The sequence below is a fragment of the Cervus elaphus genome, chromosome 19 (assembly GCF_910594005.1).
Source record: "Cervus elaphus chromosome 19, mCerEla1.1, whole genome shotgun sequence".
NCBI lineage: Eukaryota > Metazoa > Chordata > Mammalia > Artiodactyla > Cervidae > Cervus > Cervus elaphus.
In genome coordinates, this window is record NC_057833.1 from 8,375,769 (window position 1) to 8,394,187 (window position 18,419).

Consider the following 18,419-nt stretch of genomic DNA (forward strand, 5'->3'; position numbering starts at 1 on the left):
TCAGATTTGACAGTTAAAAGCTACTGGAGAACTGGGAGAGAGGCTAGAAGAAACCCGCAGAGGACAGGTGGCGAGTGCAAAGATTTACCTGGAGTCTCAGAGCAGAAAGAGGGGCTTTGGCAAGGGGGTGGGTCTTGGCAACCCCGCTCTCACCAAAGGATGCTGGTTGTGTCCAGAAAGGGGACGTGCCCTTGGCTGAGGCGACACCCTGCAGCCGAGGACAATTCCTGTTACATGGCTGATGAGCGAAAGCTGTTGGTTGCTGGCAGTTCCTGAGGGAGGTTTGGGCACAACATGCTAACATTCACTACCTGTCACTGTGTCAAGATAAAACCATCTGTAAAATAAAAGGTACGACTAGGGATACAGCCTACAGAAAGTTTCATTTAGCCAGGAAGATATTATGTAACAATTTTAAATATATATTCTTCCAATGATATGTTGGGAGAAGGAAATGGCAACCTATTCCGGTATTCTTGCCTGGAGAAACCCACAGACAGAGGAGCCTGGCAGGCTGCAGTCCATGGGGTCGCAAAGAGTCGGACATGACTGAAGCGACTTAGCACTCAATTATATGTTCTCAATATAAGTAAAAGCAAGAACATGTAACTCCATGGCTGATTCATGTCAATGTATGACAAAACCCACTACAATATTGTAAACTAATTAGCCTCCAACTAATAAAAATAAATGAAAAAAAGAAAAAGCCAAAAAAAAAAAAAAGAGTGTAACTTATTAAGTCCAAAGTCACAGCTTGAGACTTTAACATAGCTGTCTCATTTGATGTGAAAAATAAAAAGTGTAAAAAATAGATAAAAAGCAATGAAAGTGTAGAAGATGGAAATAATATAATAGGCTTCTCTAGGACATGCTGCAACAATTTCAGCACATACATTAATGCACAGGTAGAATATTTAAATATGACTACTTCCTGAATTGTAAGACAAGTTTCAACACATTTTTAAAGGACTGAAGTTATACAGAGTGAGGTTTCTGATTATAACATAGTTAAATTGGAAATCAGTAACAAAAATTAAGAACTATCCATTTATTTGGAAACTTTTGTAAGATGCAAAACTGTAAAACTCCTTAAAGATAATACAGGGGAAAGTCAAGGTGATCCTGGGTTTGGAGATGACTTCTTAAACACCAAAGACATGATCAGTGAAAGAAAAAACTGGTAAGCTGAATTTCATTAAAAGGAGAATGAAAAAACAATCCACAGAAAAAGAGAAAATCTTGGAAAAAAATCTGGGTAAAGGATTAGCACCTGAAATATACAAAGGACTCTTAAAACTAAATAATTAGAAAACCCAATTAAAAATGGGCAAAAATATAGAAAACTCAAAAGATATATAGATAGAAAATAAGCATATGAAAAAGATGTTCAAGATCATACATTATTATGCAACTACAATATTAAAATGAGAGAATGACTAAAATTCTGACAATAGCAAATACTGGTGAGGACATGGGGCATTCACTGCTGCTGGGAATGCAAAAGTCACTGGGAAGACAGTTTGGCAGTTTCTTAGAGAACTAAACACTTACCGTATGATGCAGTAATCACATTCCTTGATACTTAACCAAATGAGTTGAAAACTATGTCTGCAGAAATATCTACCCAAAAATGATCTCAGCATTATTTATAATGGCCAAAGTTGAAAGCAACCAAGATAATCTTCAATAGATGAACAGATAAACTGTGGTACATCCAGACAATGGGATATTAACAAGCAATAAATGTGCTAGCAAGCCATAAAAAGATATGAAAGGGCCTTGAATGCTTATTACCAAGAGTTGCCAAAGTGAAAAAGCTATACATTAAATGACTCCAAGTATGTAACATTCTCGAAAAGGCGAAACCATGGAGACAGTAAAAGGACCCATGAGGGCGAGGGTTTCAGGGAGAAGAAAGGAGGATCAGGTGGCGCACAGAGGGCTTTTTTCAGGGTAGTCAAAGTATTCTGCATGGTTCAGTCATGGTGAATATATGTTGTCATACATTTGTTCAAATAACAATACCGAGAATGAGCCCTAATGGAAACTGTGCATTTTACTTAATAATGCATTAATGTTGGCTCATCCATTGTAACAAATGTACCAAGATGCTAATAATAGGGGAAGTTAAGAGGGGGTAAAAGTACACAGGAATTCTATATACAGTTCAATCAGTTTTCCTGTAAACCTTAAATTGCTCTAGAAAATACAGTCTTTATTAAACAGGTCCTCCTGCAGTGCAGGAGACCTGGGTTTGATCCCTGGGTTGGGAAGAGGCCCCTGGAGGGAAAGGCTACCCACTTCACTATTCTAGCCTGGAGAATTTCATGGACAGTATAGTCCATGGGGTCACAAAGAGTTGGACACGACTGAGTGACCTTCACTAACAGTTCTTCAAAGGAAGTGGGAAAAGGAAACTTGAAATGTCTAGAATGAAGAGGGAACAATAGAATGGGTAAAACATTTAGGTAAACTATTATATAATAGACTATCCTTTAGTTTTTAAAATATTGGTTGGCTGAAGCAAAATTATATTGCCTGATATAATGGATTGTAGCCTGCCAGGCTCCAGGCCATGGAGTTCTCCAGGTAAGAATACTGGAGTGAGTTGCCATTTCCTTCTCCAGTTTATAAAGGAAATATTTGGGAAAACTAAAGCAATACATGTATACTGTAATCCATGTGCTCAGTTGTGTCCAACTCTTTGCGACCCTATGGACTGTAGCCCACCAGGCTCCTCTGCCCATGGGATTTTCCTCGCAAGAACACCGGAGTGGGTTGCCATTTCCTCCTCCAGGGGATCTTCCTGACCCCTGGAGATCGAACCCGCATATCACCTGCATTGCAGAGGGATTTTTTTTTTTAACTGCTGAGCCACTTGGAAGTCCACTGTAATCCATAGAGCAAGCAAAAACTTTACAAAGAGATATGCTGATAAACAACAGACAAAGTAAAGTGGAATACTAAATAAACTGTCAAGTAACTAACCATAGGAAGGCAGGAAAAGGGAAAGACGGGAATGAAAAGAGAACCAAAAAACAAAATGGCACACATAAAATGTAACTGATGTAAATATATTAATTAAAAGGCAGACATTGACAGATTTAAAAAGTGACCTAGCTATATGCTGTCAACTTCTGGAAACAGTTCAAATGCAATTATAATGGTAAGTACAGAGTAAATGAATGGAAAAAAGATTGTATCAAGCAAATGCCAATCAAAAGGAAGCTGGAGGGGCTACACTAGAACAGATAAAGCAGAGCAAATTACCAGGAACAAAGACCACTACCTAACAATAAAAGGGGCATTCTGTGAAGACGACGTAACAACCCTAAGTGTGTAAGTACCAAATACTGGAGCGTCAAAACACATGATGCAAAAACTCACAGAACTCAAGGGAGAAAACAGACAAATCCACAATACAGTGGGTAATGGTATAGAACTGAACGACATCAAGGAATGAGACCTAATTGATACCAACTTAGAGAACACTCCACCCAGAAACAGCAGGTTATACTTTCTTTTCATGCAGATATATAAAATTCACCAAGATAGATCACACTCTGGGTAATAAACTGACAAATTTAAAAGAAATCAGGGTTTCCCTGGTGGCTCAGAGGTAAAGAATCCATCTGCCAATGCAGCAGAGTTCAATCCCACATGCCACAGAGCAACTAAGCCTGGCAGTTGCAACTACGGAGCCCGCGTGCTGGAACTACTGAAGCCCGCTCACCCTAGAGTCCAAATTCCACGAGAGAAGCCCCTGCCATGAGAAGGCTGTGCACCGCCATCAGAGAGCAGCCCCGCTTCTGCAGCTAGAGGAAAGCTGCAAGACCCAGCACAGTCAAAAATAAAACTATTTTTAAAAAATAAGTCAAAGAACTGTTTTCCAACTACCATAAAAGAACCAAACTAGAAATTAACAGAAACACCACAGAGAAATCTTTAATCACTTGAAAATTAAACAGCACACTCAATCTATTAAGAGGCAAACATACTGAGGACATAAAAAATATACTGAGTGGCATGAGACATTAAAACATGTAGGCTGGGGCTAAAGCAGTGTTTTAGAAAGGGATTTATGGCACTAAACACTTAAATCTAAGCTGCCACCTCAAGAAATTAGAAATAAAAAAAATGTAAACACAAAGAAGCAGAAGGAAGGAAAAAAGATAAATACATAAAATCAATGAAACTGAAAATAGAAAATCAGTGAAATAGCTAGTTCTTTGAAAAGATGAATACAATCGATACACCTTTTAGCAAGCTGACCAAAAAAGAAACTGTCAGTGTCAGGAATGGAAGCCTACATGTTGTTATAGATTTAACAGATATTGGTAAGAAGATACTCAAACAACTTCACATTTATTCAACAACATTGATAAAATGGGCCAGTTCATTGAAAACCACAAACCACCAAAACTCTAAGCAGTCTTAAAGGTTGGTTCTGCAGCGCTTCTACATCAGCTGTCTTCGTTCACTCCCAGGCCCTTACCCAAACAAGAAAATTTTGTCTTATGCCCTGCTCTTTTCCTCACAGGGGATGTGCAGCCTCTTGACATCATGACCACTACACCTGGTGTTTCTCTCCCACAGAAGTCTGCTCTAGTTCTTCTCAGTGTAATCCTTACGGTACTGTGACTACAGATTCAGGGACTCTGCATGGATAGCACGGTTCCCAAGGGTCAGAGAAAACCCGCTTTTGAGCCCTGTAGTTTCCAGGGCTATTTTGTTCTTCTGCACCAGTGTTTACACAAGACTATTTATTTGCATTTCTGTCAGCTGTAAAAATGCCTACATTTGCTGATGCCCAGGAGAGAAACCCCTCTACAGCTGTCGCTGCTTGCTCTGCGGTGTTTTTTGCCACATCTTTGAAAAAGACAGCTCCTTCTGAATTCTCTTCTGGCACCTGATAACTCTTTCCACTGTACTAGCGAATGAAGAGTGGCACATTTTGCCATATTCAGGTCAATGGCTTTAGATTTTCTGCACTTCTGAAATGCACAGAGAATAAGCCTTCCTCTCTAATATCCCTAAAGCCCCAATTACTTAACAACATGAGGTGGAAAATCAGATCAGAACACATATATACGACAACCAAGGAAAACAGCAAGTAAGTACATGAAATACTTTCATCACTGATCATTATTAAAAATACAAAACAAAATCACAATGAGCTATGAGACTCCACATCCACTCAAGGCTAAAAATAACAAACAACAACTAAAAATACCCAAGTACTGGTGAGGATTTGAAACACTAGGAATCATAACATATGGAGGGTAGGTGTGTAAAATGGAACACCCAATTTGGAAGCCAGTTTGGCAATTTCTTATAAACTTAAATACAATAAAACACAGCAATCCTAACCATAGGTACTTATCCAAGAGACATGAAAGTACCTATCTACACACAGACCTGTATACATACAAAAATAATAACTTTACTTATAACACCAAAAAAAAAATTAAAGATAACTCACAAAGATCCATCAACTGGTGAATCAATAAACAAGCTGTGATGGGCTTCCCTGGTAGCTCTGTGGTAAAGAAACGCCTGCCAATGCAGGTTCAATCCCTGGTCCGGAAAGAAAACACATGCTGTGGAGCCACAAGGCCCATGAGCTGCAGCTACTTAAGCCTGCGTGCCTCGAGCCTGTGCTCCGCTACAAGAAACCACTGCAACGAGAAACCTGTGCTCCGCAACCAGAGAGCAGGCCCTGCTCAAGGCAACTACAGAAGAGCCCATGTACAGCAACTGAGACCCAGTGCAGCCACAGATACAAACAAAAGTAAATCCTGAACAGAATAAAACCAGCTGTGGTGTAACAAACACTACTACTAACTACTACTAAACAACAAAAAGGATCTGACTTCTGATGCACAGAGCAACATGAATGTCTCAAAAGCATTCTTTGTTAACTGAAAGAAGCCAAACACAGAAGACTATATATTGTTCCATTTATTTGAAATTCTAGAAAAGGCAAAACTTTTGAATTTTCTAGTGACCAAAAGCAGATCAATGGTTGCCAATGCGTGAAAGTGGGAGCAGGGGACTGACTGCAAGGGGAACAAAGGACATTTTTAGGTGACAGGAATATTCTACATCAGGGTAACAATTACAAATGAAGACATTTGACAAAATTAACAGAATTATACTTGGGTAACTTTATTATACATAAAATAATATCTTCAAACTTATTAAAAAAGTATGTAACAGTAGTAACATATTTTATATGTTGAATTTTCAAATATTCTACAATGAATATTTTTAAAATCGGAATAAAAACGCCATGTAAAAACAATTAGTATATTATAAATATGATTATACTATATGATCACAATTACTTAAATATACATAAACTCAGAGCTCAAGAGCAGAAGGATTACCATTTACTTTGAGCAATAGAGTACATAAAATAAATTCCTCCTACAACTCTCTTATTATTCAAACTTGTAGGGTGGACTTTGTTTTAAAAATGAATAAGAGAAAATCACTTGCAATAATTGGTATAAATGCATCTAGAGCTTTTGCCCAAGTTAATGATTAAGAAGGTGTTATATAGATTCACTTTTCAAAGACTTTTTTTTTTTAAAGGTTATTCAGTGCCTTTTTTTTCCCCTCATAAGTTTCTGTTTCAGAGTTATTTTTTCCAAGAGTTATCCTTGGTATCAGAATGGAAGCCAAATAGATTTTTCTTCTTAATGTCTTATTCTTTAAAACTACCAAATAACAGATAGTGCTAAGACCTGGAATACATTTGTCACTAAGTAACAACCCATTTTGTAAACAAAAAACATAAATAGCACCGTCAGTTAAAATTTCCATCTTTATTGGCTATAGAGAGGACATAAATTAGAGGTGATAATTAAGTCCTTTGATCTCTCTAAATAGCTCATCTGTTAAACAATCCTTCAGGAACATCTTTCCCATTTGTGGAGAGTAAATATTGGTCTGTGAACACAGAACTAATTAACAAGTAATCTGTTTTAACTGCTTTCTGCAAAGACAATTTTGGTCAAATAACTGAATTTAAACTGTATAGTAAAAGCAAGCAAGCCAAAAAAAAAAAAAAAGCACAAACATGAAAACAACATTTTTATAGAACATATAGTACCTAATTATCACCTTGAGTTTAGGGCCAAAACTAACATGCCACAATATGACGCAGAATAAGAATTCAGTGACAGACAAATCACTTTTGGGAGACTAGCCAAGAGAATGGACTTAGAACGCACAAAAAAAATATTCAGGACCCTAGGAGGAAATGATAGGTTGACATACATTCCCAGAGATGGGGGCACTACCTGAAGCAGTGCGGTTAAGATCATCACAGTCATCATATGATACTCCTTTTCCCCTGGCTTCTTTGGAAGACACAAGAAAATTTGTAGTTTTCATGGTATACCAAGGCTGTTCTTCCAAGGTTTGTCTTTTTACAGTATTTCCAATACTACAACTTTTACATCTTTTCTCAGATATAAAGGTCAACCTGTTAGATCACAAAATAAATGATAGAGATAGAAGCCTCAGCAAACAACACTCAATGATGGACAGTTAGGTGTTGCAGTTAACACGCGTTCTGCCAAGTTATGCAAAAGACTTCTAAAAGAGGCTAACTAAAACAATAAAGGGCTTATTGTTATCAGAGTAAGTCCATGTGCAGGGAAGCTGCAGAGCCATAATTCAACAGCTCACTAGTGTTACCAAGGACTCGGCTGATTTCCACCTGCCTGCTGAGCCAACCTAGTGATTCTGAGATGGCTACAGCGGTTCTAAGTGCCAAATACAGACAAGACAATGTCCAGAGGAGCAGTGCAGAATTTCCTCCTCGAAGTACCAGTGAGGAAGATCTTTCTCAGATGCCCCCGGTGCAGACCTCTTCTCAGCTGACATCAGACACGACAGGTCCATATATTCATGCCTGAAGAGTTACTTATAAGGAGAGTAAGGCCATGCGTGATTGGCTTAGACCAAGCATGATTCACCCTTGGGCAAGAGGGTCCAACATCCCTGGGAACAAGGCTGCACAGAGGAGGGGACACATGACAAGCAAACAGGAAGTGAAGGACAAAAAGGCTGTTTGACAGGCAACAGTGTTTGTCTAAATCCGACAGGGCTGCACAGTACAGGTCAGACTAGCCGCCACTGGCTCAGAGTATAAAAGAGCACTCAGAGCATGAGGAGAAAAGTGTAGCCTAACGGGTCAGTATTAACAGTATTTCATGGACAAGTAACTACTACCATCTGCTGAGTACCCAACACACACCAGACACTAGGCCATGCACTTTATATATAACAAGTTATGTAATTCTCACAGCTGTTACCTGTATTCTACAGAGAAAGAAAACGGGAACAGAGAGACGCCACGTAATCTGCCTAAGATCTTGGGTAAGTGACAGTGCTAAAATCTGAACTTAGGTGGCCAGGCTCTAGACCCAGGCTCTCTACTACTGCATTAAGATGCACAGGGTGATATAACAAGGATACAAATATATTCTGAAAAGATTAAAAAAAAACACCCAAGGGACAGGTGGAGATGCAGAAACCAAGCCAAAAAGCTAGCTGAGATTTACACACTGTACATTTTATTAAATACTGGACTTTATTACAACAAATTAATTTACTTCTGACAGAAGTTTCATTAGAAAAAATGTGGATGTGCCGAAATTCTTATTTGACACTGCTTTTTAGCTAATCATTCTAGTTTTACTGATTCTATCCTTGGTCATTATGGGCAGAAAGATTAATATTTCATAGCAAAGGACTTTCTCAAGTGGCACAACATTCAAAGTACGTAAGAGGAATATTCTCAAAATGTGGGCATGACCACAGTAAGAGTGTATGATCAGAGAACTTCCTGCTTTTTATGGTGTATTTATAGTAGCTACAGACAACCGTTAATTCATGCACATTAAGTCTTTACTACCTACTGAAGGTTTCTACCTTACACATTAGAATTATTCATATCCTGGGGTTTGGCATCTGGCCCGGAGTTAAACCGTGATGGAAGACAGGGGTAAAGTGGCCTCTCCGGGCACAGAGAACGCCGGTCAGCTGCGAGACCCGTCCTGGAAGCGTGGCGGCAGGCTCCTGGGAGCTGCTGTCTCCTGTGTTTTGATCAAGTCTATAATGGCCGAGAGCACAGCACAGTCTCTCGACTTAGTGTCCTTCCAGTCTACGGGATGGGGACTTTCAATCTTCTCTTGCAGAAGGATATCTAGTTCCTTTCTTAATTCCTGAAGTTGGAAAAAGGATACATGTTCAACAAAGGCAGGTCTACTATCAGTGTAATAAATAAAAGTGACTTGATCTGGTACAAGAAATTTCATAAGCTATTAGCCATTCAGAATGGTTGCTCTGTAACTATCTCAAAAACCAATTCAGAAAAACTATAAATCGATTTCTCAACACAATTTCGTCTGTTGAAATAAAGCAAGAAATATTTAATGTAACATGTACAAACTTAGATAAAAACACAACACTGTATACAAACTTGCATGCAGAATCAAAGACAATCATGTAAAGTCAGTCACCTTAACAAGGTGGGCAATTCTTGCTGGAGACTGAAAGATTATCCACTCATCTACAGCAATAGTTTCCTGATCATTATCTTTCTGGATGGATATATCACCTCCAAAGAACAAGAGACAGTATGGGGAAACTTCTGTGCAGTCATACAAGTATATCTATAAAGAAAATTAAGGCAAGTTAATATATTAAGGAGTTGGAAAGGATTATTGTCACATTAATCCAGTAAAATCACTAGTATCAATTAGTGTTTTTCTTCTAAAACAGATATTATTATTATCCTGTCAGTGTAATCACAGACTAATTTAAAAAAAATATAATTTTAAACAAGTCATTTTTCATTACTTCAGACTACAAAGTAGTTTTATATTTTTGTTTCGATTCAATCAGTAAAACTATTCTGGAAACAAAGTATTTTTCTAAGTGATAAAACCAAAACAATAATGTAGCTGAAGCTCTTTTTATTTATATATTAATTCCCACTTAATATTCTGACCAGTATTTATAAGTTATATTGGCAAGGCAATAAAATTCTTCATACACTGTGAACTCCTATATACCATGTCAGTATTTCTTGAAAAATAGGCTCTGAAAGAAAATTATGAAAATCAAATAACCTTCTATTAATTAAAATAGAAAGATCAATCACAACAAACCTGCAGACATTAAAAAGTACAGGTTATTTGCTTGAGGACATTGTAAGTCTTATCGGGAAAAAAAAAAAACTTAGGCAATTCCTTAACAAACTTAGGAATAAAACTACCAGATCACCCAGCAATCCCACTACTGGGCATATAACCTGAGAAAACCACAATTCAAAAAGACACATGCACCCCAATGTTCATTGTAGCACTGTTCACAACAGCTAGGACAAAGCAACTCAGATGTCCATCCACAGATAAGTGGATAAAGAAGCTGTGGTACATACATACAATGGAATAAGACTCAGTCATGATGTTCAACATCACTCATTATCAGAGAAATGCAAATCAAAACCTCAGTGAGGTACCATTACACGCCAGTCAGGATGGCTGCTATCCAAAAGTCTACAAGCAATAAATGCTGGAGAGGGTGTGGAGAAAAGGGAACCCTCTTACACTGTTGGTGGGAATGCAAACTAGTACAGCCACTATGGAGAACAGTGGAGATTCCTTAAAAAACTGGAAATAGAGCTGCCATATGACCCAGCAATCCCACTCCTGGGCATACACACTGAGGAAACCGGATCTGAAAGAGACACGTGCACCCCAATGTTCATCGCAGCACTGTTTATAATAGCCAGGACATGGAAGCAACCTAGATGCCCATCAGCAGACGAATGGATAAGGAAGCTGTGGTACATATACACTATGGAATATTACTCAGCCATTAAAAGAATTCATTTGAATCAGTTCTAATGAGATGGATGAAACTGGAGCCCATTATACAGAGTGAAGTAAGCCAGAAAGACAAACACCAATACAGTATACTAACACATATATATGGAATTTAGAAAGATGGTAAGGATAACCCTATATGCAAAACAGAAAAAGAGACACAGATGTACAGAACAGACTTTTGGACTCTGTGGGAGAAGGCGAGGGTGGGATGTTTCAGGAGAACAGCATTGAAACATGTATATTATCAAGGGTGAAAGAGATCACCAGCCCAGGTTGGATACATGAGACAAGTGCTCGGGGCTGGTGCACTGGGAAGACCCAGAGGGATGGGATGGAGAGGGAGGTGGGAGGGGGGATCGGGATGGGGAATACGTGTAAATCCATGGCTGATTGATGTCAATGTATGGCAAAAACCACCACAATACTGTAAAGTAATTAGCCTCCAACTAATAAAAATAAATGGGGGGAAAAAAAAAGACTCAGTCATAATAAGGAATGAATTTGAGTCAACTGTGGTAAGGTGGATGAACCGAGAGCCTGTTACACAGAATGAAGTAAGTCAAGAGAAAAACAAACATATTAACGCATATATACAGAATCTAAAAAAATAGTACTGATGCACCTATTTACGGAGAAGAAATGGAGATGCAGATGTAGAGAACAGACTCGTGGACGCAGTGGGGGAAAGAGTGACCAGGACAAATTGAGAAAGTAGCACTGGCATGTACACCCTCCCCAGTATAAAACAGCTAAGGAGTGGGACGCTGCTACAGAGAACAGCGAGCCCAGCCTGCTGCACTGTGATGCCCTAGAGGGATGGTGATATATATGCATGATTACAGGCGATTTACGCTGATGAAGGGCAGAGACCACCAAACACTGTAAAGCAATTATCCTCCAATTAAAAAAAATATTTTAAAGAAAACAAGTTTTGTTTGTAATTATGAAAACTAAACAATTTTAAAAACACAGTAAGACTGCTATTCAGATCCATGGCTATTTTATACATTCACTTACACTACTTGTCCTCATCTTCAGGTGATAGATAAGCCAGTTGTAGTGAAACTCTGTTTGCTCCACATTAACAGATTTAGGATGAATAGCAACTACTCCATCAGTTTTTGTGTAAACTTTCACCCTTTAAAAAAAGTTAAAATGTAGTTTAAAAAAACAAAACAAAACACTCTGGAGACTTCAAACCATCCCAGATTCAAAAGAAACTCCACAGATGAGTTTAGCTTATTTCTGCATTATATATTTCCAAACTTATATTTAAGGAAAGAGAATTTTTATTTTAATAAGACATGGAAAAGTATCAGATAAATATGAACACTCTAAATCATAAAACAAATCCTCTTATAGGTATAATTACTCAACATATTAGAAAAGTGACAAAATATTCCCTAATTATGTTAATATATACACCATTAAAAGACAAAGAATGAAATAAATACCTGAGAGAATTCTAAGTGAATCAGACCAACAGAATAGTCTGTACATTTTACTGTAAATCATGATACTGATAAACCATGAAACTGTTAAACTGTCCTCCATTTACGGAATAAATGGAATGATCAATTAAAAAAAAAATCCACAGGTTACATACCCAGACAAGTAAAATTAAAAACCGGAGAATTCTGTTTAAAACATAGTTCTGATTTTTAAAAACCTATTCTAAAATATGTTTTAAATGGCCTCACATTCACTGAACCCTCCAGCCCCATTTCAAAACCGGAATACTTGGAATAAACATACACAGCTCCAGCACAGTCTCTCCATTCTTAGGGGGTCTTTCCTTTGATAGTTAAGGATTTCACCTCAATTTGTAGGAGTCTTTAGTTAATATTATTCAACAAGAAGATATGAGATAGTATTTTTATATAATCATTGGTGATTATATTATAAAGGGATAATCCATTAATACTTCCTCTGTTTTTGAGGGTATCTTTTTAATGGTTTTAGGGATCCATAAAATCATCATAGTCATGAACCATTATTTAAAATAAAATCAATTATTTTTCCTCACCACACAGTCAATTTAACCAATGTCATCCTGCAACCCTACATCACTAGAGCAGCAGGATTTGGCAAACTATTTCTATATGGGACCAGAGACAAAGTATTTTAGGCTTTGGGGGCATTCTGTCACAACTACTCAACTCTGCTAATGTAGCTAGTAAGCAGGCAGAGAATAGGCACGGCTGTGTTTCAACAAAAATTTACAAAGATGTTTTTCAGCCAGTATGCCAAAATATGCTGACCCCTGCACGTTTTACAAAACAAAGCATCAATCCAAAGATACATTTTCTTCATAAAGTCTTCCCAGGATGGCAGAGGGATATACAAAATGTATTCCAAATATTTCAGCTACCTGTAACATGTTAAGCTACCTGTACATTTTAGGGATATATATGAAGAATTTGAAAAAGTACTGAAGTCAAAAAATACTCAGATCACTTAAAATGTAAATAATCCAATCACAATGATCAACATTCATGTTACCCTATTCTCAGGTACAACATTATAGATTTCTCAACATCTGCATTCTTGACTACTGAATTCCTTCTTATGGGGGACTTGTGCATTGTGGAATGCTTAACAGCACCCCTGGCCTCCATGTACTAGATGCCAGTAACACATACGTCTCCAGTTACAAAACCACAACGTCCGCAGAAACTGTCAAATGTCCCTGGGAAGGAAAGATGACCCATGCTGAGAACCACGGCACTAGAACAACAACTGCACTTTAGGCTATCTTTGAGGTCTATATTTTTTCATGTGTATAGAACAACCAACTCTTTCACTTAACATTAGTTCAAATATTTTATGCCAATATACAATGATGTTTTTTTACACCTTACAGAAATGCCATACAGTATGGTCTCATAAAACCATAATTTTCCCACTGCTACTAGACATCTATGTTGCTTACAATATACTTTGCAAAAAACATTTGGAATGACTTTCTTAGAACATATTAAACCACTGGGCCGGTGACTATTTTAATGACTGCTGATACCTAATATTAAAGTGTCTTCCAAAAGTCTGACACCAACTCATATACTGCAAGCCATAGGTGACTTTCAGTTTCTCTTTTTTCTTCACCAGAATGAGTGAGCTTACCGGGCAAAAATATGCCTTATTGTTGTCTCCAATTACTATTGAGGCTGACTCTGTTTGGACCTATATTTAAAGCTATACTTTATTTCTCAAAATAGGTAAAACCCCCACAATTTCATCCAAAGAGCTAAAGTACAAGATTATCTGTTTCATGAGAGAGGAAAAAAAAAAAAAATCCTGAAACATAATCTACTCCAAAGCAAGTTCCACCGAGACACTGCTTTTTAACATCTGGCTTACTATTCTCATATTTATGTGCTTAGTCGTTCAGTTGTGTCTGACTCTTTGTGACCCCATGGACTGTACCCCACCAGGCTCCTCTGTCCATGGGGATTCTCCAAGCAAGAATACTGGAGTGGGCTGCCATGCCCTCTTCAGGGATCTTCCCAACCCAGGGATCAAACCCAGGTCTCCCCACATTGCAGGAGGATTCTTGACCATCTGAGCCACCAGTGAAGCACATTTACAGTGGCATTACTAATATTCTTTGTGAAATACTGGGTGACAAAGGAAAAGACTCCAGGATATGCAGTGAGGAACAGTGGTATCTACTGTAAACAGTTTGCCTTCCCTTAAATAGCCAAAGTAAAGAATAGGGTCCTACTACAAGTAAGAACAAATGTACAATACAAGCCATGTTGTAGTAGATGGTTTCAAAAGTTTAAGAGAACTATAAGTAATTATAATAATCTTCAATGCTTACATTTTTCTTTTTTTACCCAAATTTAGTCGGATTTTAGCAACTTTGGGATATAAACCAGCACAGATGACAGCTTTAATTATCTTCTCATTATCTATTTGGGGTGAGAGGTAGAGGAAAAAAAAAGTAAACTACTGATACAACTGACAACAGCAGCAAGTTATTTACACTGTATTTCCTGCTGTACCTGAATTTATATTAGACTCTGGATCTTGAGGATTTCTACTGCTTACAAATCCAGCTCCAAGAAGATGCTCAGCAAACTGCCCTTTCATGCTATGCAGCATCTAGGGAGCAACAGTAACAAACAGAACTAGAATACCTTTCACACAAATCTACAGGGGTTATAAAGCGTGCACTCATAAATAAATTTCATGGTGAGCTTTGCCTGCTTTACAAAATACTCTTGCAAAAATGTGATGTTTTGCAGCAGGGGATAGTTAACTACAAATTTATAAAAATCTGTTTCTGTCAACAAGGTTTTATTGAAACGAAGCCACACCCATTTGTCTACGTATTATCTTTGGCTGCTTTTGTATTACAATGGCAAAGATGAGCAGCTGCCACGGAAACCATGTGTATATTAAGTTGAAAATATTTATCGTCCGATCTTCTACACAAAAGGCTTGCCTGCTATAGGGAGTAACAACTGATGTTTAAGAATTCTTTTATTCAGCAAAAAGACTAATTTCCAAAATTGCTCTCCACCCCATATTTTGGGGGGGAGGAAATACAGCAAAGCATACAGTAAAATAACATTCACATATGTACTACTGAGAACTACTGTTACATCCTGGTAAAAAAGCTTAAGGCCTGTTTCTTGTTTTTAAGAAAATGACCATGAGTAAAATAATACATGATTTGTTATAAAAAGCATTCAAATAATATAGCAAAGTACAAAAGACTTCCCTAATCTCAATACCATCAGAAATATCATTAAATCAACAATATTGCAGATACTCATCAGAACTGGACAAAAATGCCATCTTAACTGCAATAACAGTACAGAAGCTGTTTTATTAAAAGCATTTACCCTTAGTTCAATTTAAGGCAATTAAACAGAAATAAAACTGAATTAGATGAATGTAACATTTTTATAATCATAAGAGATATTTAACAAAGAAGTCTGTGAGCTTAAAATAGATTATGAAATACAGTTATTTTTAAAAAATCATTTATTTGGCTGCGCCAGGTCTTAGCCATGGCATGCAGGATCTCGCTGTTGTGGCATGTGGGGTCTAGTTCCCTGACCAAGGATTGAACCTGGGTCCCCTGCATTGGGAGCTCAGAGTCTTAACCACTGGACTGCCAGGGAAGTCCCAAGTCATTTTTAAATATATATCCTTTCTATTAATTGTGTGACCTTAGTTTTCCTACCTAATTTCTCTTACAACTGAATCGCCAGGCCACCTCCTGATCTCTCTCACCATTATTATATATTGTTCAGGACAATACTGTTTTTTATTTTTCTATATCCATAATTCTCAACACCATTTTGCATTTTTCCATATTTAAATAATTTCAATGTATACTCAGCATGTATTCTCCATTCCTAAATTCTTTTTGATTCACCTCTTAATACGCAGCATTTTACTCTCAGTAAGTTTTTCAAGGTCAGTTCATGAGTGTCTATTTCAAGTGCTTTCTTGAATGCCTGTCATTTTTCTTTATACTTGAATTAGTATCTTGACAGGATATAGTATTCTCAAGTAACACTGGATTTAACTATCTTTTCATACTGTAGTTCACTTCATTTTTTTTCTACTCAAGGGACATGTTCTTACATATATCTCTGAATACGTATTCAATCACTCCTGGATTTTCTATGAAGAGACACCTGTTACCTTCATGACAGATCAATGCTGTCCTCCTGTCTATGACCTTTTTCCTTATTGCTTTATTTTTTTCTTTCATGGCTGCATCTACAGGCTGTGATTATCTCAAGCTTTCCTTTTAGGTAATCTTTTGTTTTAAAAGGCTGCCCATTTTGTTCCTTATGATGCTATGGCCTTCAATTTGTCTTCTTGGCTCAGCAATCTTTTCATTCCTTTTACTGGTTTATTTTCTTTTCTTTTCTTGAAACCGCATTCTTCAACTGTTTCTAACTATGAAACAGTTGTATTTTCTGCTGAGATATGCCAGGTTCCCTTCTTTTATCCATTGGCTGTATTATCTTTCACAATTTGTCATTACCCTTCTTTTAATTCTGTTAATGTTTGGGCACATTTAATTACATATGCTGGATTCTGGATTCTTTACTGCCTTGTAGATCTGCTAAATGTCCATTACCAGAGTTCATGCCACACAGCCTAAAAGGTGTGGATATTCCTAGGCCTGCTGGCTTGAGATCACTTCTCTAGTTCATTGCAGTGCCTGATGTTGCATTTGCCTTAACTGTTTACTTTCTTCTGTTTCACAAGTGTCTCCAATAGTGTTTTCTCACTATACTAAGTCAGTTCAGGATAAAAATACCTATCTAAAGTTTAAAAAGAGATACTTGCCCTATTTGAGTTTAAAACAGATTTTAGGAGTATCAGTGAAAATTTTAGAACAAATCCTCAAAATGGCAACTAAAGGATGGGTGCAGAAAGAGTAAACGAGCTTCTGTGTTTTCCTGCCAAACTCTGGGCTTGTTTCTTCTCTTAGCCATTATTTTATTATGTTGTACATCTTTTTCTTGTGCTATTAGCAGCAGTTGATTTAATAAAGTCTTTTCTATGATTCTGTATGATTCAACTTCACAAGACAAATTCACAATTAACATTTTGGTATAGATCTGACCATACAGAATGGATACATATATCCCCTAATCTAACATATATGAGAATTACTTCAAAACACTCATCATTACCTGCAATGTGTTTGAAGATAGAAAATATTCCCAGCAATAGTCTTTTTCATATCTGAAACCACGTTGTTTAGCTTTTTCCCATCCCTAGGGGGCAAAGAAATAAAGTATTAATTTTATTCCCCAAAGCAAAGATTACTTACTAGTTTGTCTTTATTTTAGTAACAATGCTTACCTTCTGATTTTTAATTTTCTCTGTAAAAAAACCCAAATAATTTAAAAAATAACAAACTACAAAAACATGAACTCCCCATGATCCTAGTCATTAATAGGTAAGCAAAACTAAATTTACAGACCTTTCTTTACACAAATAAGAGCAAGTTATAAAGTAATGTACTGTTCATTTTACATAAAACAGCACCATTCTGCACATGATGTACTAATCAAAAAGAACAACCTGTTAGGCAAATTTCAATGCTATTATATATTTTCACCTTCACAAATATGTTTTGCTTTAAGTTAGAAAAGGAAGGAAGAGGGGGGAAAAATACTGAATTAGCTCAAAGGAACAAAAAAAAATACATAAACAATCCCATAACAGGAAACTGAGTCTAGAACTACAATAAAAAGATGTTGTCTCCATACCCCAAATTACACTTAAATGTTGCAAAGATGGATGAGGCATGTTTATCCTCAGATAAGCCTGGCTGTAAGAGAAAAGGTCTCTCTTTCTTGAAGAGTATACATGATTATGATCCTCTATCAAAATGTTAAATCTGAATACAGGTATAGTTTATTAATGAACAGGAAAGAAGCTCCTGTCATAAATGTGAATAAGACAAATATGGAAATGAATAATAGCAAATAATGCTTTAAAATAAGTTGTTCACTTGCTCTGTTA

At 37.1% G+C, this 18,419-nt stretch overlaps 1 protein-coding gene across 1 annotated transcript in view; it reads right to left on the minus strand.

Annotated features, from left to right (window-relative positions):
• Window positions 1–6,143: 6,143 nt before the first annotated feature.
• The window catches only part of DHX36 (DEAH-box helicase 36), a 45,748-nt gene continuing 33,472 nt past the window's right edge, over window positions 6,144–18,419 (minus strand). The window contains exons 20-25 of the mRNA XM_043875472.1: window positions 17,582–17,665; window positions 14,918–15,017; window positions 14,734–14,824; window positions 11,928–12,048; window positions 9,537–9,689; window positions 6,144–9,239 (exon numbers count right to left, since the gene is read on the minus strand). Of these exons, the coding sequence (XP_043731407.1) occupies window positions 9,054–9,239; window positions 9,537–9,689; window positions 11,928–12,048; window positions 14,734–14,824; window positions 14,918–15,017; window positions 17,582–17,665 (735 nt within the window). The 3' untranslated portion in view covers window positions 6,144–9,053. The remainder of the gene's footprint in view (window positions 9,240–9,536; window positions 9,690–11,927; window positions 12,049–14,733; window positions 14,825–14,917; window positions 15,018–17,581; window positions 17,666–18,419) is intronic.